This window comes from Panthera leo, chromosome E1, assembly GCF_018350215.1.
Source record: "Panthera leo isolate Ple1 chromosome E1, P.leo_Ple1_pat1.1, whole genome shotgun sequence".
NCBI lineage: Eukaryota > Metazoa > Chordata > Mammalia > Carnivora > Felidae > Panthera > Panthera leo.
The window spans coordinates 56,137,703-56,165,255 of record NC_056692.1 but is presented as its reverse complement, the minus strand read 5'-3'; the positions used below and the strand labels follow the sequence as shown (position 1 = coordinate 56,165,255).

Here is a 27,553-nt window from a genome sequence, read left to right as displayed (position 1 = left end):
ACATTTTGGATCCTGGCAGAAGAGCTGGAAACGGCGGGGACCGCTACCAAGTCAGGCCGCACCGCCCCGGAACGTGAGCGCAAAAGAGCTCCCGTGGGAGCGACAAAGGCAAGCGGCGGGGCGATCCGCGAGCCTCCTCTCGGCAGAACAAGCTTTCAAAGAGTGGCCCACCGCCCTGCCCTCATCTGAGATGGCGGCTCCGCGGGCGCTCTAGCCGGCGCCTCTCCAATGCCCAGAGGGGGCGGCGGCCTCGCCACTGGCTCTGAGGCGGCTGCAACGCCGGTCGCCACGAGCGTGGGTTCTGCCCCGGCCCTTGGTGGCCTCGCGTACGTGGACGTGGGGGGTCTCGGGCCTCTCCCCTTCCGCAGCCGGATCCCCGGCCTCGCGGCCGCCTCAGCCGCAGCCGCTCCGGGCGCCGCCCCGCGCCGGCCGGCTGTAACCGCGCCTCGGGCCGGACGATGCCCAAGAAGCTGCTGCTGCTGCCCCCGCTCTCGGCGTCCTCGACTCTCCGCGCCCCGCGAGCCAGCCCCGCCGCCCGCCCGGCCATGAACGCCGCCCGCACCGGCTACCGGGTCTTCTCGGCCAACTCCACGGCCGCCTGCACCGAGCTGGCCAAGCGCATAACCGAGTAAGGGGGCGGGGCGGGGCCCCTGGCCGTGGCGGGGGCGGGGGGGGGGGGCGTCCCGACGCCCCTTCCCCTCGGCGCCGCCCTGCACCCGGGCCGCGGAGCCGCGGGCCCGCCTGTTCCGGGCCGGACCGACCCTTGCGGGTGGCCATTCTGCACCCGCGACGCGATCGGCGCACTCTGACTTCTCCCCGCGCCGGCTGCGCGGCACCGCTCGCCCCACTCCCTCCCACTTCCCGGGCAGGGGCGAGGCTGCCGTCGCCCCGCAGGGAGGGCCCGGAGGGGGACCCTGGGTGCGGCCCCCTGTCCCACAGTGGGAGTTGACCTCGGAGCCGGGTCGTCGCCACTCCCCGGTCTCCTCGGTGGGCCCGAGGCCCGCAGGTCCCCGGGCTATAACACGCTGACCCGGCGATGGGGGGCGCTGCGCCCGGAAGGGGGGCTGCGCGGGGGCGGGGGGCGGCGGGAGGGCCTTGCAGGTGGCAGGCGCCGGGTGCACCAACCCTAGCCGGGGTGGCGGAGAGAGCAGCGAGGACAGGACAACTCCAGGGGAGCAGATTTGTCAGAGTTGCTGATAAAAATAAGTCTAACCGAAAAAAAAAAACAGGAAAAAAAAGAAGAAAGAAATAAGTCTAACCCTATTTTCTTAAGTGAGCTTTGGATTCGAGCAGTCATTTGAAAGGAGCTCTTTGCCTTTCCGTGTGTTTTTAACCCAAGGAAGCCGGTGATCTCAAGTGGCTTCTGGGGTCTGACAGCTCTGAGATGTCTTTCCCCAGTCTTGCCACTTACTAACCCTGTGGCCCTGGGCAAGAGACTTGATTTTCCTGAATTCCATCGGTAAGATAGGGACGGCGTTGTTATCTACCGGGCAGGAACATCGCGAGCAGGAACAAAATCATGTAGATAAAGCTTGTAGCTGAGCAGAGGCTCACAGTGGCCCTCGGAATAATAACTCTTTTCTAGTTGGCTCTTGGAGAGTCCCAGAGCTCTAATGCAAAGGAAGAGCCTTCGGAACCCTTTCCAGATAAACTTGTTACAAACCTAAGGCATAAAATGAATAGCTTGCTTTTTTAACGTTTAAAGTCATTTTTATATCTTGAAACAGTTTTACATTAGAGTTTCTCTGGATTTTTCAGAGTTGATGAATAATTGCAAGGATATAATTTTGGATTCTAGATGGAAATGTCGAAGGGAAACTTCAGTCCTATTTTCTCAGCGATGCCTATTTTCTTTTCAGTTGGGGGTTTGAAGTGAGATTAGAAGAGTAAATCCTCTCTACTTCCTAGTTTCTGTTTCTAACCCCTGATAAATGTTGGCTTTTTGAGGCCAACTAAAATGCTAACTTTAAATATAAAGCTCATGTTTGTTTTGGGTCAAATTCACCACAGTGACCTTGCTGAGAGAAAGCAGATGGAGGAGGGCACATTTAAAAGGTCAGTGGTTTTGCTTTTTTGTTTTAATGATAGGTTCTCCTCTGCCTTGTTCCAGAAATACTTAAAGATTTTAATTTTCATGTAATCACTACCCCCAATGTGGGTCTCAACCTCACGACCCTAATTGGGATCAAGAGTCCCATGCTCTTCAGACTGAGCCAGCCAGGCGCCCCCAGAAGTGTTTTATTTTTATTTTTTTATTAAAAAAAAATTTTTTTTAATGGTTATATTTATTTTTGAGACAGAGAGAGACAGAACATGAGTGGGGGAGGGGCAGAGAGAGAGGAAGACAGAATCCAAAGCAGGTTCCAGGCTCTGAGCTGTCAGCACGGAGCCCCACGCGGGGCTCAAACTCGTCAACTACGAGATCATGACCTGAGCCGAAGTCGGACGCTCAACCGACTGAAGACACCCAGGCACCCCCAGAAATGTTTTAAATTACTGTAAATAATATTTGTAAATACTTCCTTTATCTGTTTCGTATGTTGAGTTTCTGAGTAAGACTTTATTTGAAAAAAGGCTTTTAGGGGCGCCTGGGTGGCTCAGTCGGTTAAGCGTCCGACTTCGGCTCAGGTCACGATCTCACTGTCCGTGGGTTCGAGCCCCGCGTCGGGCTCTGTGCTGACAGCTCAGAGCCTGGAGCCTGTTTCAGAATCTGTGTCTCCCTCTCTCTGACCCTCCCCCGTTCATGCTCTGTCTCTCTCTGTCTCAAAAATAAATAAAAACGTTAAAAAAAAAATTAAAAAAAAAAAAAAAAGAAAAAAGGCTTTTACCACTGAGCAAAGTGTGAAGGTCCCTGACGTTAGGATATTTTATTTCCATGACTGCTTTTGGATCTGAACTTCCAAGCAGGGATTTTCAAACACTTTTGGTTATACACTTGAATCAGTAGAAAAGTTAGGTGTGCTCGATTCCCAGGATGTGTGTAAGTTACATACGTGTTATAATTAATCCCCTTCATCTAGCTTCAATTTAACAACTTTTTGTTAGTCTTATTTCATTTACTTTACCTATCTCTCACTTTTGGGGGGGCTAGATTCTTCTTTTTTTATTAAACTAAGCTCTAGGGATGCCTGGGTGGCTCAGTCAGTTAAGCATCTGGTTCTCGATTTTGGCTCAGATAATAATCTCAGGGTTCATGAGTTCAAGCCCCACATCAGGCTCCATGCTGATGGTAGGGATCCTGCTTGGGATTCTCTCCCTCTCTGCCCCTCCCCTGCTCCTGCACACATGCTCTCTCTGTCTCTCAAAATAAATAAACTTAAAAAAAAAAAAAAAAATGTGAACTAAGCTCTATACCCAATGTGGGACTTGAACTCATGACCCAGAGGTCAAGAGTTGCTTGCTGTACCGACTGAGCCAGCCAGGTACCCCCCAAGGATTTTTTTTTTTAATTACAGTAAAATGTACATAACTTAAAATGTACCATTGATTTAACCTTTTTTTGAAAATATTTTTAATGTTTATTCAGTTTTTGAGAGAGAGATGGAGACAGAGTGCGAACAGGGGAGGGGCAGAGAGCAAGGGAGACACAGAATCCAAAGAAGGCTCCAGGCTCTGAGCTGTCAGCCCCAACGCGGGGCTCGAACCCACAAACCACGAGATCATGATGTGAGCTGAGGTCAGACGCTTAACCAGCTGAGCCACCCCAGCACCACACCATTTAACCATTTTAAGCGTACAACTCAGTACAACTCAGTAAATACATCTACAGTGTTGTGTAGCTGTCACCAGTATCCATTTCCAGAACTTTTTCATCATCCGGAACAGAAACTCCATACCCTTAAAACACTAACTCCCCGATCCCTTCCCTTCCAATCCCTGGTCATTTCTGTTCTCCTTTCTGTGTCTGAATTTGCCTCTTCTTCTTTTTTTTTTTTTTTTCAACATTTTTTTATTTATTTTTGGGACAGAGAGAGACAGAGCATGAATGGGGGAGGGGCAGAGAGAGAGGGAGACACAGAATCGGAAACAGGCTCCAGGCTCCGAGCCATCAGCCCAGAGCCTGACGCGGGGCTCGAACTCACGGACCGCGAGATCGTGACCTGGCTGAAGTCGGACGCTTAACCGACTGCGCCACCCAGGCGCCCCTGAATTTGCCTCTTCTTAAGTACCTCTTATAAATGCAATCATGCAATATTTGTCTTTTTGTGTCTGACTTCTTTTACTTAGAATCATTTTTTCAGGGTTCATCTATATGATAGCATGTATCAGAATTTCGTTCCTTTTTAAGGCTGAATAATATCCTATTGTAGACTTGACTGGAATAATTCTATTTATTTATACTGTGCACAGTATCTGTTAGTTCTTTGCTTATCAAGAGAAACTATTTCATACCCCAATATCCGTGTTTCATAGTTAGGAAACCCAGGTCAGTGACAAACTTCCATGGAGCCCAACCCGAAGAAATTCTTTACATTCCAAAACCACTTTGCACCCCGAGAGGCACCAGCCGTCTTCACCTCAGAATCTCTCAGGGAATCATAATTTCTGTAGAAATTTGCCTATGCCTTCTTTCTTGGTTCCGCCGCAGCAACCTGGAGAGAAGGCTGCAGCCCGCTAGGATGTAAGAATCCTCCACTGTCTAAACTCTCAGACACTTGGCCAGAAGGCCTCGCGTCTGACGTTTCCTCAAAGCCCCGGAAAGCCACAACCTCCTCTACCCAGCGGCCTTCCTCGCTGTCCTGCGTGCGCGGCTGGAGTATTTCTAAACAGATTCCCCCCTCACATCATAGCATTTCACTCACTAAAGTGGTAATGCTACCTGATAACCAGGAAAACCCATGACGGGGCACCTGACTGGCTCAGTCAGTGGAGCGTGTAATTCTTGATCTCGGGGCTGTGAGTTCGAACCCCACAGAGGGTATAGAGATTACATAAACATCTTTAAAAAAAAAAAAAGCAAAACCTATGACATCATTAATTCCTTAATATCATTTAGTATCAAGCCCTTGTTCATAGTTCCCTCCCCTGTGTCAAAAATGGCTTTTTGTGCCTAGTTTATTCTAATCAGGATCCCAAGCAACATTCACACTGCATTTGGTTAATGGCACTGGAGTCTATTCGCTTTCGGCCATTGCATTTACCTGTGACTCGTGGTTTTGGAATCGGTGTCGGTAGCCACGCGTCTGTTTGGGAATGGTTTTCCAAGACCGTTGTTCAGAAAACAATGAACTAGACATTAAACTTTGGCTGTGGATTCCCCTCCCCCCCCCCCCCCCCCCCCCCCCCCCCCGGTAGAGCAGCGTGTTACAAAATGGTGGGCCCTTGAAGCTGCTTGTGGAACAGTGGAGGGTGTGTGGTTCTTAATGCATTAAACTTTCTGAACTTTTCTGGGTTTTGGGAAAGAATGCTAGTCTAGTTATTTTAGCCTTTTTGTTAAACATACACATAGGAACTGAAGTTTTTTTTTTTTTTAAAGAGCTTATTGCCTTTACCTCCCCTCCCCCCCCCATAGGCGTCTTGGTGCGGAATTGGGGAAATCTGTGGTCTATCAAGAGACCAATGGAGGTAAGTGAAAATGATTTCTTAAACATCCTTTGTTCTCTAAACTGTTTAGTCAACTGACGTGGGTTTTTCTTTTTAATGTTTATTTACTTTGGAGAGAGAGCAAGAGGGGGAAGAACAGAGGGAGAGAGAGAGAATTCCAAGTGGGCTTCATGCTTCAGTGCAGAGTCTCACATGGGGCTCGAACTCAGGAAACATGAGATCATGACTTGAGCCAAAATCAATCGTTGGTCTATTTTTTTTTTCCCCTTTTTTAGGAAGAAAGAGCACATGTAAGTGGGGGAGGAGCAGAGAGAGGAAAACAGATTGCTAAGCAGGCCCCACACTGTCAGCACAGAGCCCGATGTGGGGCTTGAACTCACGAACCGTGAGATCATGACCTGTGTTGGACACTTAACTGAGCCACCCAGGAGCCCTTCAACTGACATGTTTTTAAAAGGCTGATGCTATTCCCGTGTAACATGAAAACATTTTTCTTTAAGATCATTCACTACTTGCCTCTAAATCTTTCTTTCTTTGTTCTCTTTCTTAAAGTCTCCTTCCCCTGTTTCCAGGATAATGTGACTGTCTTGTCATTTCACAGTGAAAAAAGGAGAGATGTAAAGAATATGTTTTCTCTCCTATATTGGGCTATGTTTGCTAAATGCCCTTTACATCTGTGTCTCCTTATGTCATCAAATGGCATCTAGAGCAATCTGGTACCAGGTAGTAATGACTTTTTAAAAAAACCAGCTTTGACGTCCGACTTCGGCTCAGGTCATGATCTCACGCGGTTTGAGTTTGAGCCCCATGTCCGTCTGCACAGAGCCTGGAGCCTGCTTTGGATTCTGTCTCCTCTCTCTGCCCCTCCCCACTTGTGCAGTGTCTCTCTGCCTCTCAAAAATGAATAAATGTAAAAAAAAAAAAAAAAAAAAAAATTAAAAAACAAACCAGGGGCGCCTGGGTGGCTCAGTCGGTTGAGCGTCTAACTTCAGCTCAGGTCATGATTTCACTGTTCGTGAGTTCGAGCCCGGTATCAGGCTCTGTGCTGATGGCTCAGAGCCTGGAGCCTGCTTCGGATTCTGTGTCTCCCTCTCTCTCTGCCCCTCCCCTACTTGTGCTCTGTCTCTCTCTCTGTCTCTCAGAAATAAATACATGTAAAAAAAAAAAAATTAAAAAAATAAATAAATAAAAATAAAAAACAAACCAAACAAACCCAGCTTTGAGTTCTTTCAGCCTAAATTTTTTTCTCAGTTCTCTTGTAGACTCTCATCCTGGGTTGGTAACCCATTTTTGCTGCCCTCTGAGTTTCCGTGGAAAATTGTGACATTAAATGATAATGCTTCAAAGCACTTTGTTGATCGCCCGTGTCCTAGGAGTGCTGCATCGTAAATCTAGTGGGGCTGTGTACTTCAGGCCATACAATGCCCTGTGAAGACAAGTTAACGTAAAATAATTTGGAACCGGGGCGCCTGGGTGGCTCAGTCGGTTAAACATCTGACTTCGGCTCAGGTCGTAATCTCACAGTTCAAGCCCTGCGTCGGGCTCTGTGCTGACAGCTCGGAGCCTGGAGCCTGCTTCGGATTCTGTGACTCCCTGTTTCTCGGCCCCTCCCTCACTTGCACTCTGTCTCTCTGTCTCTTAAAAATAAATAAGCATTTAAAAAATATGTTAACCCCCAGATATCCTTCATCCCGCTTCCACACTTAGAAACTTGGTTTTTTTTTTAAGTTTATTAATTTATTGTTTTTTTTAAGTTTATTAATTTATTTTGAGAGAGAGAACAAGTGGGGAAGGGGCAGAGAGAGAACAAGTGGGGAAGGGGCAGAGAGAGAGGGAGAGACAGAATCCTAAGCAGGCTTCGTGCTTATCAGCGCGGAACCTGACGTGGGGCTCGAACTCATGAACTGTGATATCATGACCTGAGCTGAGATCAAGAGTCACTGTGCCCCTTAGTAACTTTTTTTAAAAGTTTTATTTATTTCAGTAATCTCAACGCCCCACGTGGGGCTCAAACTCACGACCCTGAAGTCAAGCGTCGCGCGCTCGACTGCGCCAGCCAGGCGCCCCCGCACTTAGTAACTTTCTACTTGGTGACTTTAAAAACTTCATCTACCGTCAAGACAAGTCAGGAGATACTGGTATTCAAAAACCTAAAGCTGAAAGCAGATAGACGAGCTAGTCTGTTTAGCAGTGACAATTTTAATTTATGGTGATGGCATCTGGGAAGCTCCTGAGATGAAGCACCTGAGGACGAGAAGGTGGTTTAACCAACCCCACTATTCACTCTCCGGGTCTTTGTATTTTGCTGTTGTTGTTTTTAAGTAGGCTCCATGTTCAACATGGGGCTCGAACTCTCGACCCTGAGAACAAGAGCCGCGTGTTCTACCTACTGAGCCAGCTGGGCGCCCCATCTCTTGGTCTCTTTCTGTCACATTAGCCTGAAAAGTCTCCCAGCCTTTGGCGTTGCGTTGTCTCTCCTGGATCAGTCCTCGCCTACTTGGTCCAGGTCTTCCACTTGGGGACCTCAGGACAGGGCCCGAGGCCTCCGCGTTTGTGGGAAGAAGGCAGTTAACTTTTGACCTCTTTACTTTTCCCCAGGCGTCCTGTCTTTATTTCGGTGATGGGTTTGCTTTTTTGGACCCCGAGATTTTATGTGGATCTGTTTGTGTTACTTTTTTGCCTTTTAGCGTATTTTTGGGTCTTTTTTTCCCTTCAGCTTCACTATTTTTATATGGGTGCTTGTCATTCTGAGATCTCTTGCAGACTTATTTTGGTGCGCTAGGTGAAGTGTTGATTTAGATTTCATCTTGACTCTGTCCATGTGCTGCCCCATTAGTGTATCACGAAGTGCTTTCCCTAAACTATTGGACTTTTTTTTATTTTTCAGAAACAAGAGTTGAAATAAAAGAATCTGTTCGTGGCCAAGATATTTTCATTATACAAACAATACCCAGGTAAGATTAGCATTAGAGGTAAGATTTCCTCTAAAAATCTTAGCGATAGAATTCTGTTATCATAGAAGCAACACTTCCGTTTTCTTTTTTTTTCTTTAATGTTTATTTATTTTTGACAGACAGAGGGACAGAGCATGAGCAGGGGAGGGGCAGAGAGAGAGGGAGACACAGAATCTGAAGCGGGCTGAGCCACCCAGGCGAGCTCCGAAAAGCTTTTTGTTGTTAAATCCGATGCATGGCCCCTGCGGATGCACAGTTTTTGCACTTTTTTTTTTTTTTTTTTTTTTGGCATAGTGGCCCATTTCAAGCTGCTGTGGTGTCGATGGTATCTGTGTATGTCTCTGGAAAGTGCAGACCTTCCTGTCTTGGTTTATTGAGATTCCTGAGACTGTGGTCGTGGTAAGAATGGCCCTTGGGGCGCCTGGGTGGCTCAGTCGGTTAAGCACCCGACTTCGGCTTAGGTCATGATCTCACAGCTTGATTCTGTGTCTTCCTCTCTCTCTCTCTCTCTGCTCCTCTCCCACTCATGCTCTGTCTCTCTTTCAAAAATAAATAAACATTAAAAAAAAAAGATGAGAACGGCGCTGGAGGCCATCGGGGTGAGGCTCTTACATGTATCTTCTTTAATCCTTCACCCAAATCCCACATGGAAGCTACTTTTAGCCTCAGTGAAAATGTGACTTGTAATAAGAAATATATATTTGGGGGCGCCTCGCTGGCTCAGTTGGTAGAGCATGCGACTCTTGATCTCGGTTAGGGTTGTAAGTTCGAGCCCCAGGGTGTAGAGATCACTTAAAAATGAAATCTTAAAAAAAAAAAAGATGTGTGTGTGTGTGTGTGTGTGTGTGTGTGTGTGTGTGTGTATTTGGTCTTCCTTTCCCAGTGCTGAGCTCCTAAAACCTAAAACCTGTGGAATTTCCTAAGCGATAAGAGCAATGAAGGTGTCTTTTGTTATTCATAGCAAGCCCCTTACAGCCACTCCTGCGCTGACGTTATTGAGATGGTTTTTGGGAAGCCTCTAGATCACCACTAGAGGGGGGCTCCTGGGGAAGTCAGCAGAGGATAGAGGGTGGGAACTTTCAGCCCCTCCCTCCCCCACGGGGGTGAATCCGTCCTCTGAAGCCTGTGCCCTAGTGCCTGCAGCACATACCCTGCCTGGACATCTTGTGTTTCCGGTATTTCCATAGGAAGATTCCAAGAAATGGAATTGCTGGGTGTAAACATCCATGCCGCTGTAGTATTGGTAGATGAGGCGCCTCTGATAGATACTTTGATAGTAACTTTGCCCACTAGTCGTCCGGCAATTTTGGTTTTGTGCCGGTTTCCTCCCGGTCCTGGCACTCTTTTTGCCTCGTGCTTTTGTTCGATGCTGCACCTTAGAAATGAGGGGGAGGGGGCACCTGGGTGGTTCAGGCGGTTGACCTGACCTCGGCTCAGGTCATGATCTCACCATTTGTGGGTTCGAGCCCCGCATCGGGATTTGCAATGACAGCTCGGAGCCTGGAGCCTGTTTCAGATTCTGTGTCTCTCTCTCTCTGCCCCTCCCCCGCTCATTCTCTTTCTCTCTCTCTCTCTCTCTCTCTCTCTCTCTCTCTCTTCCCCTCTCCCTCTTTCAAAAATAAATATTTAAAAAAAATTTTTTTTAAATGAGGGGAAGACCTGAGGGTCTTGTCTGGGGGCGAAATGCGGGAGCGTGGGAGCTCTGTCACCCGCGAGGCTGCCCTCTGGTGTTGTGCTCGCCAGGGGAGACTAATGTCATCACCCCTGTTGGTGGTGCTGCTGACCAATAGCCCCGGAGGCGGGGCTCACCTTCCAAAACCCCCTTCCAGAGCCCGCAACATATTCCCTTTGCTCCAGTAATCGCACGTTTTTTATTGTTGAGGGTGGATTCAATTTTTTGGAAATGGCAAAAAGCCTTTCTGAATGAAGTGATTATGTTGCATGATTTAAAAAAAAAATTTTTTTTAATGTTTATTTTTGAGAGGGAGAGAGAGAGCGGGGAAGGGGCAGAGAGAGAGGGAGACACAGAATCCGAAGCAGGCTCCAGCCTCCGAGCTGTCCGCACAGAGCCCGATGCGGGGCTCGAACCCACAAACCATGAGATCATGGCCTGAGCTGAAGTCAGACGCTTAACCGACTGAGCCACCCGGGCACCGCTATGTTGCGTGATTTAAATGTCTGATACTCGATGTGGAGAACAAAGGCAAAAAAAAAAAAAATTGAACTTCCTCACAACTTACAGCTCAGTGACAGGTATTTGAGACACGCAGAGTGACCTTCCTCAGGGAGCTTAGCTGCCTCCACGTTAATACTTTGCTAGAGGCAAGAGGCAGTCTTAGCTTGACGTCCGTCCAACCTCCAGGATCCTATAAAAAATCCCTTTGGAAACTTCCTTTATCTCTAACTGCCCCCTCCCAGCCCCAAGATATAGACTAGCAGTCATTCTCCAAGCATTTGGCCTACTGATAGACATCTGCAGGGTCTCATGACTGTGGTTTTACTGGAGGAAATGACCTCTTCCTCATAAGAGCTAGCCCCTCAAGGTCCTGGACACCTTGCTTCCATGTTCCTTCGAGACTCAACGCTGTCCCTGACCCCCCTCCCGACTTGAAAGTATATAATCAGCCACTCCTCACAACCCCGGTGCAGTGCTTTCTGCCCACAGGTCCTGTGCCCGTGCTTTCATAAAACAGCCCTTTTTTGCACTGAAGACGTCTCAAGAATACTTTCTTGACCGTTTGCTCCCGAACCCCAACATTTCACATCAGTACTCCAGGAGCTTCCAAATATACTGAGCGAGGGAAGGAAGTAAAATGGATGTGAAGCTTACAGAGTGTTTTTTGAAGGACAATTTCCGTGTTTATGTTACAAGGCCTAGTGTGTTGATGTAATGTAAGAAGAGTCATTAAAAGAACATTTACGGGGCGCCTGGGTGGCTCAGTTGGTTGGGTGTCTCACCCTCGGTTTCAGCTCAGGTCACGGTCTCACGGTTTCATGAGTTCGAGCCCCGCATTGGGCTCTGTGCTGACGGTGCAGAGCCTGCTTGGGATTCTCTCTCTCTCTCTCTCTCTCTCTGCCCCTTCCCTGCTCACCCTGCCTTTCTCTCTCTCTAAAAATAAATCAACTTTAAAAATTAAAAAAGAGAAGAACATTTATACCTTATTTGCTTCAGATGATTAAGTCGTGGGGTCGGAGGTGGGGTAAATCCCACCCCGTTAGCATGTTGTCACTCCTTCCATCTATGGTGTCGGCCTGTCATTGCGGTCCTGCACCGTTCGGCTGGTGTATACAGACCATGTCTGCTTCCTCGTGTCTCATTTATCTTTGTTTATCAAAACCGGCAGAGCAACAAGGGTCGGATTTAATATAGGATGTGATTATCTTAGGGAAAGAAAAACGAGTCGGTTGGTAAACAATTAAGATTGTCCTACTTAGATACAAAGACCACGAAAACTAGCCAGGATGTACTTGGAACAGTCTTAGGGAACAGATAAACAAAGCAGAGGCTGCCAGCCAGCTTCTCTTCACCCTGCTAGCCCACAGATTAACTGCCTGCTGTCCGGTTTGTCTAGTGTCCCGCAGGGAACGGGGAGAGCCAGTGTGACAGAGGCTCCTTTGTTGCTTTCCTGACCGAAGGGGTGGGGCATGGGAGGCTTTCCTTAGCTTTGGGCTGGAGGATGTTGAATCCCTTGGCATAGGTCAATAGGAAGAGGAAAAAGTAGAAAATGAAATCCCACGGCAGAAATTAGTAATTAGTGAAAGGGAAGTTTTGCTGAAATCCAGGCTCTTTGAAAATTGTTCGTTTTGTTACGTTAACATCTTACCATCTGGGCGGGCCTTGAGATGTGCTGCCCAAACCTCACTGCATCCTATGGTTGTGTGTTATAAATGCTGTTACAAAGCCAGCTAAAAGCCCAGCCACCTGGGCAGATACTCTTTCGGAATCTATTAGCTTCAACTCTAACCATATTGCTGACATTGAGGTCTGATGGAAGAAACCACAGCCGGCGGAACTTTTGCAACACCGCCCAGTATCACGCCCCTGGAAGGTTAAGAAAGCTCTAATTGTATTTCCAACATTGTCAAGCAGTCTATATGCGGAAGAGGACTTTGGCTATAGTAGATGTGATGCCTGGTGTTTAGTCTAGATGTGGACGCCTGAGTTATTTACACGCTGTCCTCCAGGTACTGTGTAACCTTCCAGCATAACATTCAGAGCCCACGAGGCACCAGTTCAGGTGATCCAGTGGGGGAAGAGCAGCTCTCCCCTCTGTGGAATGAAGTCTAAAAGTCTGGGAGGGGAGGGGCACCTGGGTGGCTCAGTCGGTGAAGCGTCCGACTTCGGCTCAGGTCATGATCTCACGGTTCGTGAGTTCAAGCCCCGCGTCGGGCTCTATGCTGACGGCTCGGAGCTTGGAGCCTGCTTCACATTCTGTGTCTCCCTCTCTCTCTGCCCCTTCCCTGCTCATGCTCTGTCTCTCTCTGTCTCAAAAATAAATAAACATTAAAAAAAAAAAAATTTTTTTTAATAAAAAAAAAAATAAAAGTCTGGGAGGGGGAACGTGGAGTTAGACGTGCCCCCTCTTGGGACCCGTGATTACCACGAGGGTGATCCAGTGTGGGCCTCTGGCATTTTCTTCCCCTGTGGTCAGCCCCATTTGCCATTTTAACTCCCCCACCTAACACAGTGCCTGATTCCTGTTGCTCAATAAATATTTGTTGAATATGTGAATGAACTAAAATTGACCAGGTCTAACAAATTCCGAAGTACCTTGAAAGTGTTTGGTAAATGTTTTGTCCTGATTATTGCCAAAAGATTGTGTGTCCTCTAACCTTGTGATGCCCGACTTGGGACAGTATTAGTTTGGGAGCATGAGAAGGAAGAATGTTCCAGTTTATTTCAGAGGAAGGAAATAACCGGAAAATACCGTAACCTGTCAGCAGTCCGGAAGGAAGGTCAGAGTTGTCTCAAAATTGAGCCCTGAGTCCATTATACCCACGCTCTGGGAGAAATGCTTGTGTGACCGAACCCTGAAATATTTACGAAAAATCCAAATTACGAAGGTGAGGTCGGAAATTCTAGAAGTTGAATGTGGAAGTAAACGCTGTCGGAACGCAAGGATGTCTTTGCAGCGTGTCACTCCCAGATGCTCTGAGGACGGATACCCTCAGAGAGAGGGACACACGCGAATTCAGAGACTGAGAGGAATTGGCCCGACCGCCCTTCAGGCTAGAAAGCAATCCCCATGATGAGTATCTTATTCAACGAAGTCGGTACCGTGTTGATGGCGGGCTTTCCGTTTTGCTATAAATGAGGGCGTCACTGCTGTGTGTCAGACAGTTCAAGAACTGACCCCCAGAGGGCCGGCTGCGCACATGGATAGAAACTAAGACGTGGGAAATGATCCTCTTTCCCAGGAAGGCAAGGGAGATACACTCCTGACTCCAAAGAGAGGGTGTTTGACGATTCTTGAATAATCCAAGGACCATTGGAAGAACATCCTGAAGGATTTCAAGGCTCTCACCTCTTTTTTTTTTTTTTTTTTTTTTCTTTTTTGTGAACAGGGGAGAGTAGTCTTACTGGGTTATGAGGGCAGAGTACCTCCCCCCAGCCACTGAACTCACTCTGCTAGCCCAGTGTGTTCCAAGCTACAGCTAAGGAGGCATCTGCCAGGCCCCTCCCCAAGGGCAGAGTCTTCGGCCCAGGCTCCTGCCCAGTGGGCCCTGTCTCAGATTCTCTGGGAACTCGCCTCCACGAAACTCAGGGAGGACCCTGTCGGGGCCGCTTTTGGCTTCCAGTCTCAGACCTTCCCAGGTGACCTGGAGTGGAGTGACACAAGGGACTCAGCTCGGAGCTTCCCTCTGCCCTAAGGTTTTCACCGCACGCACCCGTGTGTGTGTGTGTGTGTGTGTGTGTGTGTGTGCGTGTGTGTGTGTTTGGCTGGTTTTGGGTTTTTTGGTTCTCACCTATTTTAAGGGCAGAGCCCTTCTTGGGCGCCATCAGCCTTGGCGAAGAGTAGCAATCCACATTCATTAAAATTGAAAGTAGCCTTTCCTTTGAATATCTTTCAGATCCATACTTCTTTCTTTGTCTCTCTCTGAGTAACCTCTGTTGGGAATCTGTGTACTTGAGAAAAAAGGGATGAGATTTTTGAAAACTTAGTTCCAAGACCTCCCCATCCTCCACCCTACCCGCTACCCCTGGAAGAACAAACAGACCAAATCCCTCCTGGCGATGGCAGCTACATAGCAGGACAGTGGGCCCCCCCCCCCCCTTGGCGTTCGCAGGACGCAGGGGCTGAGTCCCCCGTGCCTGGGATGGTGCCCACGGGTGTTGCTTAACTCTGGCCACCAGCAGTTGACGTCTGCCTCACATGCCACCCCAGCGATCGCATCACTGACAGAACAGCCAGGCGTAGGTGAGTGTGGGTAGCTGTGCTATGGATTTACCTAACCACAGATGACAACCACAGCTGCAAAGAGCTAACAGCCTTTCCCCTGTATTCACAAGGTGCCATCATAAGCTAGGTGACGATAAAAATGCCCGTGACACCCATCTTGGTGGCCCGTGTGCCATCGCTGACGTTCAGATCTCTTTTAGGGGTTAGTAAATGAAACTCCCCCCCCCCCCCCCCCCCCCCCAATTACAAACTTTACCTGTTTCAGAGATGTGAATACCGCCGTGATGGAGTTACTGATCATGGCTTATGCGCTGAAGACGGCCTGTGCCAGGAACATTATCGGAGTCATCCCCTACTTCCCCTACAGCAAGCAGAGCAAGATGAGGAAGAGGGGCTCCATTGTGTGCAAGCTCCTGGCGTCCATGCTGGCGAAAGCAGGTGAGTGTGGACGCGGACCTTGGGGTGCTCACTTAGGACTCTTCCTGCTTGAGAGTAGTCCCTCCCTCAGAGCTAATTCGGGACCGGTTTTAAGTGTTGCTCACTAATTACTTTCTTCTGTTCCCTTTTGATAGTTCCGGTTAGGGATATGTGAGCTTAGGTGTAAATTCTCATCTTTTTCTTTTCTCTTTGTCTTACTTGAGTGCGACGTCGTCTCTTCTCTAATCTTGGGCTTTTCCGTCATCTGTCACTTCTTTTCATTTCATCTGACCATGAAAACTTTAGCTGTGATCTTGGCATCCGTAGGGGATCTTTTGAGCTCCAGGTCTAGGTTTTATGTATTTGCCTCGGTTAGCTAAATGCCGTTCGTGTGCATAATATTAAAACCAGGTTTTTCTTTTGCTACTTCTCCAGTTTATATAATGCTCTTTTTTTCCCCCCTCCCTGATTGTCTCTCTGTCTAGCAGCTCGTTCTTAATTGCTTTCATTCTGTGTTTTTGTAGTGGTAACATGCTTTCTGGCCTATGAATCAAATGTAAAAACACTTTCTAGTTACTGGGATTTTTGCCTGGCGTGTTTACTTAAAAACTCTAATATATATTTGAGTCCTGAGAAAAAACATTTGGATTCCATTCTCTAAAAATGTGTAATGTTTTGGGGAGGAACAAGAAATACTGCCCTAGAAGTTTTGCAGTGACCTTTGGCCATTTGTTATGTTTTTATACGTGTACCTTTTTTCGATCAGCACTGTTGACTATAAGAGTGTATCTTGTTTTTCTAGAATACTTCTTGACCCATTCTTATGTGACATTTAGAACTTGTTCCTAACTTCAATGTCTTATCTTTGTGTTATATGAGTTTTTCTTCTAATAGGTATGTTACTTTGGATTTGTTTTCTTATTCCTTCTGCTTCAGCCACAGGCCTTTTAACATTTCTTCCTAGACTCTTTAGTCAAGGCCTTACTATTTTTTTTTTTTTACACCCATTACTTCTTTAGTATTTATTAATCCCATATTCATATCTTTGCTTCTGTCTGGTTTTTCTTCATTTTCGGGACCAAGCTAGTTATGATAGTAGAGGAGAGCACTTTTTTCTCTGCTTTAGCGCTCTTTGTCTATGTGGAAGGCATAGGCTCTTTCACATGAGGTTTGACCCATTGTTTAGTCCATTCAGTTTTGTTGAGGTCGCAAATAAAGTCTCTGTAGCTTACGGTGTTTGTTCGCAATCCGTTCCCTGCTTTCAGCCTTCGGTTAGGGAACAGGAGTGGGCGTCTAGTTTGTGGCCACTGTAGCCAGTAACTTGTAGGGGTGAACTTTGTAATTGTTTGTTTTAAAATTTCAGGTTTAACTCACATTATCACTATGGATCTTCATCAAAAGGAAATACAAGGCTTTTTCAGCTTTCCTGTGGACAACCTTAGAGCCTCACCTTTCCTGCTTCAGTATATCCAGGAAGAAGTGAGGAGCATGAGCAAACACCCCATTTTCCTCAAAAGAGACCCTATGTAGTTTTCCTCTGGTATCAGATTTCAATATGGAAGGGCACATCGAATGATCTTTCCCTTAAGTCTTCCTGCCTCAGGCAGCCGGATAGGGTCAGCATAGAGGCAAGGAGGGTCATATTTTGTAAAGCCATTAAAAATAGATTTCCTTCTAAGTATATTTAGCAATTTACCTATGTTTTCTTAAATGAAGGTGTTAAGAATTAATTATTTATCTTCTTGATGTAGCAGTACTTTGGCAATGATGTTCATTGATAAGCGTTAAAAGAATTTTAAATGTGTAAATGAAATCCTAGCGTATCCGATTGCTAGTATGGGTCCCTGTTAGGAGAGGAAAAAATGTCATGCCAGCATCCAGGTGTTATTTTTGATAACTTTCCAGTATTTTCTTATTTTTCCCCCAAATCTAGATCCCAAATTACAGGAATGCAGTCATTGTAGCGAAGTCTCCTGATGCGGCCAAAAGGTAAAGAAGCTAGACGTTTGTAAAAATTCCTTTTGGGTGCTTCTGAGTCAGAATGAGCTGTTTTGGAATCTAGGGTCTGTCATAATGTGTCCCGGAAAGGCTCCTTGGCTTGAGTGCACGCCCCCCACCCCCCTTCCCATTATTGTCTTGTCCCCACCACAGCTTTGTCTCTAGTCTCCCAACCATACAGATCAGTCTCTGAATTTCTCCGTTTTCCTGGGGGAGAAAAGGAAGTTCTTCCTTTCAGGTTCTCAGGAAAAGGAAAACAAAGGGATATGAGCATTTTTCAGGCTATGGGGTTTTTTTGTTTTTGTTTTTTTTAATGTTTTATTTATTTTTGAGAGAGAAAGAGAGTGCGAGGAGGGGAGGGGCAGAGAGAGAGAGAGGGAGAGAGAGAATCCGAAGCGGGCTCTAGGCTCTGAGCTGTCAGCACAGAGCCTGATGCGGGGCTCGAACCCATGAACCGTGAGATCATGACCTGAGCCGAAGTCATACGCTTATCTGACTGAGCCACCCAAGCGCCCCTAGGAGTGTTACAATATTGGACAAAGGGTAGAACCAAAATTATCCAGAATCAGATGCTGGCCCACATGTCAACTCCTGGGCCTCTTGAGGGCACTTAACGTTCTGGTCTAGGCCTCAGTAAGGCCTCTGATTTGTAGAAATAATTCCTTTGTGTGTCCCTAAAAGCCTGAGTGATGTTTTCGTTTTATGATAAATAGAGTAATGAGATAGTGACACTTGGGTTTTCTTCCCGTGAATTTTGCTGCTTCCCTCTTTCTCTTAGGGCGCAGTCATATGCGGAGAGACTCCGTCTGGGGTTGGCTGTAATCCACGGAGAAGCCCAGTGTACAGAGTTGGACATGGATGACGGTCGTCATTCTCCCCCGATGGTCAAAAATGCCACCGTCCACCCGGGCCTGGAGTTGCCGTGTAAGATTAGCTCTGTGTTTTTATTTCACTTGTAAACGGAAGAAAGTTTGGAGTAGTGTGACTGGCTAGGAGTTAATACGTGTATGGATGTATGCTATCTTGGTATTTCCAGTAATTGAATGGTATTGCATTGATTTCCCATTTGGTAAAAGGAGATTGTGTTACATTCACAGACATGTGTGAGGACAGTGGAACTAATCTGGGTGGCACTTAGCCTTCAGAGAGTGTGGAATAACTTTAGCTTTAATGAAAATGCTGTATGTGTAATGGTGCGAAATCTTACGCTTCTATACTTTGGTCAGGTCGACAGTAGCAGCCACTGATCAGGCACTAGTCTTTGGTGACCCAGGTGACTTTTAGCTCTTACTTTAGTAATATAGCCCTTCGACCTGATACTTGACTAACTTGCTATTAATTAGTCCAACAGTGTGGAGGCTATTTCTTTCCATGGATTTTGAGTGGTAATGACCTGCATCCTAGACTATAATATATAATATACTTTTTAGAGGGAGAAGATTCTTTCTTTTGTTTAAGTTTACTTATTTATTTTGAGACAGAGAGAGAGAAAGAGCGCAGAGGAGGAGCAGAGAAAGAGAGAGGGAGAGAGCGAATCCCGAGCAGACTCCGCGCTGACAGCGCGGAGCCTGACGCGGGGCTCCAACCCGCAAACGGTGAGATCATGATCTGAGCTGAAATCAAGAGTCGGATGCTCAACTATCTGATCCACCCAGGCACCCCAAAGATTATTTCTTTTTCAAATCTGTATCTGTTTGCCATGCCTCAGAAACATACGGAGGTTAATAGAGTGGGAAAATACCAGAATGGTTATACCCCAGGTTACTTAGACTCCCGTCAAAGGTGTAAACTGATTTGTTTCCCCCATCGAATTTCCATTGCTTTGTTTTCAACTTTGGAGGTTTCTGTATAAGACAAACAAGCAATATACTCTGTCAATTTAAATTCTTGGTACCGTAGCATTTTACTTTATTTGAAGGTTTCATAATTAAAGTTCTTGAATAGGCAATACATTGATAATACTTCAGAATTCAAAAAGTATAAAATTCTTTCCAGTAAAAAAAACTTTCCTACCCCACTCCCCTGTCTTCCTCCTAGATTTTTCTCTTTCCTCCCCAGCTGCTCTGACCTGCAGATAGTTGGCTTCTTATATCCGTTTAGAGACTATATGTATCTCATGTTCTCTCATTTTCACATAGTGGTAGTATATCACATTGCTCTGTCCCTTGCCTATCAGTCTGTACAGATCTCTCGGTCTTTGATAGTTTCGTGGTGCCCTGTTTCCTGGATATACCATAATTTATTGAATCAGTCCCCTGTTGTCGAACATGTAGAGTTTTCCCAGGCTTTGGTTATGAAAAACAAGGCACCAGTAATAATAAACATCTTTTGCGCTCTCATTATGTGTCAAGAGGTATTCGAAGCCCTTTAGTAGATCTCCAGATGTGGTCTTCACACGACCTTGTGAAAGCGCTCGTGTTATCCCTTAGTCTGCCAGTGAGGACACGGAGACCCGGCCCGGAGCTGGTGGCGCCAGGGCTTGGAGTGAAGCAGCGGGATCCAGGATCCATATTTCAGCTTTTTATTTTGAACAAACTGCAGTCTGAGAGAAAAGTTGAAGGAATAATACAGAATTCCTCTCTCCTCTTGACTCAGAGCCCCGGATTTAACATTTATGTACATACTCTTTTTTTCTGAAGCGTATGAGAGGGATTTACAGACACCGTGCCCCTGTATTCCTAAATGCGTCGGTACCTATTTCATAAAAACAGATATTCTCTTAGGTAACCACTGCGCAGTTATCAGACTCAGGAAACTGACGTTGTTACAATACTATTACCTAATCTGCAGACCTTACTCATGTTTTACCAGTTGTCCCACCAGGATCCTTTAGAGCGAAGGGAAATCATTTCTTTCTGGCCCAGAACCCAGTATAAGATCATACATCGGACTCAGTTGACGTTTCTCTTTAGTCTTCTTTAATCTGCAGTGGCTCCTCTGTTCTTGGTCTCTTATGGCCTTGACACTTTTGAAGAGTACAGGCCAGTTCTATAGAATATCCCTTCACTGGGGCTTGTGTATTTCTTCACATTAGGTTGAATCAGTTACTATGTTGTCACATGGTGATGTTGCCAACTCCCCTTCTGCCCTGTTCGTTCCGTCACTTATATCGGGATGGATTCATGGAATCTTACTTTGTTCAGCATGTTCTCTAATCCATCGCTACTGTTTATTGTAATGCTCAAATTGTCTTAGACTTGGCCAAAGAGGACGCCTTCGAGCCACCTCCCGCGTTCTTTTGACGCGTCCGTATCATTTTTTGATACTTCCGTACTGTCTGGTACAACTAGACGTTCCATGTTTATCGTGTACTTCCTCAGCCCTGGAATCAACCGTCCTAACAAGGAGCCCCGATTCCTTTGGTGGAAAGTGGTATTTACTAGCCAAGATTTGGGTCACATTACTACCTGTGACTAACCTTGACTTCTGTTCTTTCTTGAGTGACCGAATGTACTTACAGGATGGAGACTGGCAAACAAAATGCTGGGTCAGAGTTTATTTTGATAGATATTGCCAAATTATCGTAGTATTTTCTATGCTGGTGTGAAGCAGTGTGTTCCTTCATCCACATGCAGGTGTGTTCACATGACCACTTTTTACAGTTGCCGTAGGATCATTTTCTGATTTCTTCTTACAGATTTAGCCAAGGGGATGCTTTAAAAAAAAAAAAAATGCTAGTTTTGTATGTGTAATTGTACCTTCCAAATTAAATATGCTTTATATTTATATGTCCGTTATGCTTCCGGTACGTCTTAAGGGCTTTGCTTAATGGTAATGAGGATGAAGAGTCATTTATTAAAAGTGAAGTCTTAGAGGGGCGCCTGGGCGGCTCAGTCGGTTAAGCGGCCGACTTCGGCTCAGGTCACGATCTCACGGTTTGTGGGTTCGAGCCCCGGGTCGGGCTCTGTGCTGACGGCTTGGAGCCTGGAGCCTGCTTCGGATTCTGTCTCCCTCTTGCGCTCCGCCCCTCCCCCGCTCACACTCTGTTTCTCTCTCTCTCTCTCTCTCTCTCTCTCTCTCTCTCTCAAAAATAAACTTTAAAAAACAAGTGAAGTCGTATAAATTTTTCTGTTTTATAAGATAGAGTTGAATCCGTCCTGATGGCAAGGGCATCTAATGAACTTGAAAGGATTATAGGCCAGTGGTTCTGCGAAAGACGGCTCTGTGTTTGCCACATTGGTGAAAATTAAAGAGTTTGGATCACAAAAAGGAGAGAAAGTCACCTTTTCTGGCTTGGTTTTCCTGGGTTGTTAATTTTACAAGTGAAGATGTGGTTTTCACCACTAAAGTGAAAACAGACATGAGCCTCAATTAAATGTAAGTTTTGACTTGTTTGCGTGTGGACCGAGTCATGAGCTTGAAAATAACCTCAGTTCTAGTTCTACTGGAGACCTTTATTTCTTATATCTCTTTTTACTGTCAGTCTGTTGATAAAGTTTGACCTTCCATTGAACTAAAAATAGAACGAGATCAAACTGCATAAGGAATGAGTAATTCCTCTTGGTTCTTTCTTGCTCTGTATTTCAAGAGGGGAAGTTTTGGTTAATTGACTCTGGGGAAAGAGTAAAAGAGTATGTAAAATTTAAGGATGGTTATAAACGTGGCTTGCAAAATGCTAATTTTAAAAGCAAAAGATAATTTCCTACTTTCTTCATATTGAGGTCATTTGGTAAATTGACATTTTCACTGCAGTGAGTTGATACAGTTTTAATAGTGATTTCTGGCCACAAGTGATGGTGCACACTTCATTTTATTCTTTAAAAAATTTTTTAATACTTCAAAAAAATGTTTATTTACCTTGAGAGAGAGAGACAGAGAGAGCATGAGCCAGGGAGGGACAGAGAGAGAAAGAGAATCCCAAGTAGGCTCCATGCTGTCAGTGCAGAGCCCGACGCGGGGTCCGACCCCACGAACCGTGAGATCCTGACCTGGGCCTAAATCAAGAGTTGGACTTAACTGAACTACCCAGGTGCCCCACAGTTCATCTCATCCTTAAACAGATTGGGTTTTGTTGGAGAAAATGAGGCAAGAGAACAGAATCTTAAACGGTAGTTTTAGCATCTTTTACCCTTAAACTTCAGTACATACAGAAAGTGTCTGACAATTTTTACTGAAAAATTTGAATTTTCAGTGTTTTATTTTTGGGGCAAGCTGTTAGGAAATTTGGGTTTGTGAGGTGCTGTTCATTTCCCTTGACTCTATACTAAAGTCTCTGTTTTTTCGTAGCGACCATATTGTATGTTCAGTTTTATCCGGATCTCAAACCCAGTTAAGAGCAGGGAATGAGCATACCAGGAGGGATGCTTGCTTTTCAAAAGAAAAAAAAGCCTTTTAAGCCTCCATCCTATAGCCATGCCTGGTTTTCATTCCAAACGGATAGAAGTTTTTTGGGAGAAGCAGAATTACAGAAAAGCAAACAGGAGTACTGTGACATGTTTTCTGCATCAAACTTGAGCTGAGTCTTTATTGGCCTTGGGTGAGGGACACTGGCTTGCAATTCTTTTTTCACAGAGGAAAATGGTCAAGAACAGGGACCACATCTCTCTAAGAAGCGGGTAGGCCAACACAACCACCTACTCACATGGTCTAATTTAAAGACAGAGCTTAGGGAAGCCTTTCCTAATGCCGGTGGCTTATTCTCTCCCTCTTTTAGGTGCTATGCATATGCAGAGCCTCTTTAACTGCCCGGATTCAAAAAAATTGCCCTTGTTTCTGGGATGGGAAATCAGGAAATGTTGGTTGAAATTGGCCAGTAAAATAGTGCTGGATTTCAGCTTGGCCGATTGCTGGTAGGTAGAGAGGCACGCCTGTTCTTTGAGGGTCGCCGTACCTGTAGAGAGGAATCCATTAAAATGGACTGTTTGCTGATAATTACTAACCTATAGGACTACCTCGAGTTTTATTCTTGTGTCCCTCTCCCCCTCCTGGTTTAATATTTCAGCATAACGAAAAGCTTTAAAAAGTAGACTACTTAGCCTGTTCTTCTGAAATTTGTTTTTTCTTTGTTTGCTCACTTTCGTTTGAGGGTGAATTCTTGTTTCCCTTTTCTACCCCGTAGTTAGGTTTGTGTACTGAATGGGCCTTCCCACGTGTAAATTGTCCAGTGAGATAAGAAGCCTCTCCTTTAAGGACCGGTCAAATCAGGAAGAGATGATGGAGTCATGGTTATTGTCCTCAAGTTCCTAATTTTCAGGAAACTGATGATGTCAATAGGCCAGTTATCTGATAATAATCTGATAATAAGGTTACATTGTCCAAATAAAGTCACTTTGGAAGACAGTGAAGCAAAGCTGGCTCTCTTATCTGGCACCTTTACCAGCTTCGTTTTCTACAGAGTGGGATTGAGTTTACATTTCTGTATCAGTCTCAGCTAGAGTCAGATATTTCTGGCTTGCGTGGCATCACAGCGTGGCTTCTCCCGCCGATAAGATCTTCCTCGCGCTTTCGCTCTGTCCTTAGACCTGTGCTGTCTGAAGACTTCTTAGTGGCTGTTAGTGACGTGTAGCCCTTAAGCTCTTGAAACATGGCCAGTGCTATTTATGGACACTGCACACCAAATATCAAAGACTTAGTATGAAAAAAAAAGCAAAACATCCCTTATTTATTTATTTATTTATTTATTGCATATCTGTTACATACTGAAATGATAATATCTTAGATATACTGGGTAAAATAAAATCTATTAATTTTACTTTTCTTTTCTTTTTTTTTTAAAGATTTTATTTTAGGGGCACCTGGGTGGCTCAGCGGGTAGAACGTCTGACTCTTAATTTCAGCTCAGGTCACGATCTCACGGCTCAGTAGTTTGAGTCCCACCTCGGGCTCTGTGCTGTCAGTGCAGAACCTGCTTCAGATCCTGTCTCCCTCTGTCTCTGCCCCTCCCCTGCTTGTGCTATCTCTCAAAAATAAACGAACATTTTGGGGTGTCTGGGTGGCTCAGTCAATTAAGCAGCTGACCTTGGCTCAGGTCATGATCTGATGGTTCGTGGGTTCAAGCCCTACATCGGGCTCTCTGCTGTCAGCACGGAGCCTGCCTCAGATCCTCTGTCCCCTCTTCTCTCTGCCCCTCCCCTGCTTGTGCTCGCTCTCTGTCTCTCTCAATAATAAATAAACTTTAAAAGAATAAATTTTAAAAAATAAACATTTAAAAAAACGTAGTCGACAGTAATCTTAAAAAAAGATTTTATTATTTTTTAAAGATTTTATTTAAAGTTTATTTATTTTGAGAGCAAGAGAAAGCACAAGTCAGGGAGAGGCAAAGAGAGAGAATCCCAAGCAGGCTCTGCATTGTCAGCACGAAGTTGGACACTTGGATGTAGGGCTTGGATCCATGAACTGTGAGATCATGACCTCCGAGGTCAGACACTTAACCTGGCTGAGCCACCCAGGCGCCCCTGAAGATTTAAAGTAATCTCTATAGGGTGCCTGGGTGGCTCAGTCGGTTAGGCGTCCACCTTCGGCTCAGGTCATGATTTCACAGTCTGTGGGTTCAAGTCCCGTGTCAGGCTCTGTGCTGACAGCTCAGAGCCTGGAACCTGCTTCAGATTCAGTGTCTTCCTCTCTCTCTGCCCCTCCCCACCCCCTTTCTCTCTCTCTCACACACACACACACACACACACACACACACACAAACATTAAAAAAAAAAAAAGGATTTTAAGTAATCTCTATACCCAACAAGGGGCTCGAACCCACAACCTTGAGTCTTGTGCTCCACCAACTGAGCCAGCCAGGCACCCCTCTTTTTACATAAAATTTTACATAAAATTACATATGGCTCACCTGTTTCTACTGGACAGCACTGCTTTAGACAGTCTGTTTCAGAGACCCTAGGTTCATTTCGGAGAATTTCCTCTTTTTTTTTTTTTTTTTTTAAATAATGGGTTTTTTCCCACCACTTCCAGGGAATGAGGTTGCGATTATACTTATTTAGTGACACATGACTAACTTGTGATTTGTTTTGTTTTGCTAGTGATGATGGCCAAAGAGAAGCCACCGATAACTGTAGTCGGAGATGTTGGCGGGCGCATCGCAATCATAGTGGTATGGTCGTGGTCGTGTGTCGTCCTTCGTGTGCAGGGAGGACACTGCTGCCTCTTAGAGGTCGTCCACTCTGGGAGTATGTTTCTAGTGAGGATGACAGAGTTATTAAATGGATTCGTCTGTCCTTTCTCATCCACACTCCCTTAGGACAAGTAGGAATGTTTATATAGTTGAACAGGGATTATTACAACCTACAGATGTAAAAAGAACACAGGAACTCCCGTAAGAGAATTCAACCCCATAAATAACCTTTGTCTTCAGGGGTCTGGGACTCAACTTTCAGCTTTAGGGCCACGAGATGAACTAAAGATGAGCTCTTCCATTTTTACGAATGAGAACAAGTGCCTTGTTCTTTGTACGTTAGCACGACCGATTTGCTCCCAGCTCTAAATGCCGTTGCTGGGCCTGATTACAATGGCTCACTTTATTTCTGTGTTCTGGCATTTCACTTTTTCTTGAAGAAAAAAAAAAAAAAGGAAACAAGTAAATGGGACACAGAAATGCGCCTTGGCAGTCCCGACGTCTAGCTGTACGTGTCACATGTGACTCTGAGTACTGACAGCCACACGAAGCACCGTCCACACGCTTCTGTTGCCACTGCGGGATGTTCGGTCTGGGGCCCAGGCGGACAGCTCTGATCTCCAGTTGGAGATCCTCTGAAACCGAGCGCAGAGAAGAGCAGAGAGGCGTGTGTCCAGAGAGACAGAGGGTGGCTCCTTACTGCTAAGTCTGCTCTCTTGTCAGGATGACATAATCGATGATGTGGAAAGTTTCGTCGCTGCGGCGGAGATCCTGAAAGAGAGAGGCGCTTACAAGATCTATGTCATGGCCACTCACGGCATCCTGTCTGCAGAGGCCCCCCGCCTGATCGAGGAGTCCTCCATTGACGAGGTGCGTCTGCTCTTAAGGGGCTTCTTAGCACACTGAGCCTGCGTCCAAACTGGCTTCTCTCTTTTCTGTGAATAGTAAGGTGGCTCCATCAATACTGCCGAGCTGCTCCCTGGAGGGCCTGTGAGGTAGTGGCCTTGCCGGCCGGCCGTTTATTGGGCCAGACGTGTAGTTGGGAACATGTGTCTGTTGGCATAAGGCTTTGCTTTATGTACTTCATGTAGTTTGTATTGCGGTGTAATTTGGTACTCTGGTGGCATTTCTCTGAAGCCTCGAATTCTTCCCTGACCACAGGAAGGTTCAGCAAGGCGCCGGGCCCTGTCATTCCTGCGTAAGCAGACCGTGACATTCACAATCTTCTGTTCCGGACTCTGTCGCCTTTTTCTTGTGTAATGTCGGTTGAGTTTGCTTTGTAAAAACTATATACTCAGTGGAATGAGGTCTTGTAGTCTGGAGCTCGGGGAGGCGGCTGGCTCAACTTTTCCGCGTGACCACGTTGGGGCACGCACATCAGTAACCGTGTTTATCTCCCCCGTTGCCGCAATGACTAGGTGGTGGTGACGAATACCGTCCCTCACGAGGTGCAGAAGCTGCAGTGTCCCAAGATAAAGACCGTGGATATCAGCCTGATCCTTTCTGAAGCGATTCGGAGAATCCACAACGGAGAATCCATGGCCTACCTCTTCCGCAACATCACTGTGGATGACTAGCTACCACGGTCGCCCGGACCGCGGGGCCCCTGCGGAAAACGTGGGGAAAGCGGGGCCGTCGACGTCCATCCCCGCGTTTCCTTCCAGGGGAGGACTGCAAACAGCCTGGAGCCATGTAGTCTGTCTTGCCAAGTTCGGGAGGTAGGAGGCATTGAGCTGGCCAAGGGGAGGACAGAGCTCCTGGATAAATGGCCTTAACGTCCGCCGTCCTCATCCCGTTCCTTAAACACAAGTTACGCTTTCCTGAAAAGAAGCTCCGAATCTTACTGAAATGGGAAAGGAGTTGAAGGCAGGTAAGGTCTTAACTCCGTGACTGGCGGTCGGCACCGCGGGGAGCTGCGTGTGTCGGTGTGGAGCTTGGTTAGGGGAGCCGAGCGCCCGGCACCGTTTTCCATTCTAGCTGTCCTCTCCCCGTCCGACGTCACAGAAGCCTTTCGTAGAAAACCCTCTTTTTCTGTGAGAGGCTGCTGGGCCTCCGGCCGCTGAACAACGAAGCGTGTGTGGCACGACCCCTAGCAAGGAGGTCCGATTAGAGAGTAGCATCCCGTCTCTGGATACCTGCGTTGCTGTTCAACTGCAAATAAAAGTATTTGTGCTCTT

The 27,553-nt window shown here is 46.3% G+C and overlaps 1 protein-coding gene across 2 annotated transcripts; it reads left to right on the top strand.

Annotated features, from left to right (window-relative positions):
* PRPSAP1 (phosphoribosyl pyrophosphate synthetase associated protein 1) lies at window positions 1–27,553 on the top strand. Of its 2 annotated transcripts, XM_042915240.1 has the most exons (11): window positions 1–628; window positions 2,011–2,055; window positions 5,513–5,565; window positions 8,432–8,498; window positions 15,165–15,337; window positions 16,680–16,795; window positions 17,250–17,305; window positions 18,093–18,238; window positions 25,285–25,355; window positions 26,100–26,246; window positions 26,795–27,553. In XM_042915240.1, exons 1-11 carry the CDS (start codon window positions 459–461, stop codon window positions 26,951–26,953), a joined length of 1,203 nt encoding a protein of 400 aa, XP_042771174.1. In that variant the 5' UTR covers window positions 1–458; the 3' UTR covers window positions 26,954–27,553. The 2 variants fall into 2 exon arrangements, with proteins under 2 accessions (XP_042771174.1, XP_042771175.1); XM_042915241.1 differs by lacking the exon at window positions 2,011–2,055 and having other exon boundaries at window positions 4–628.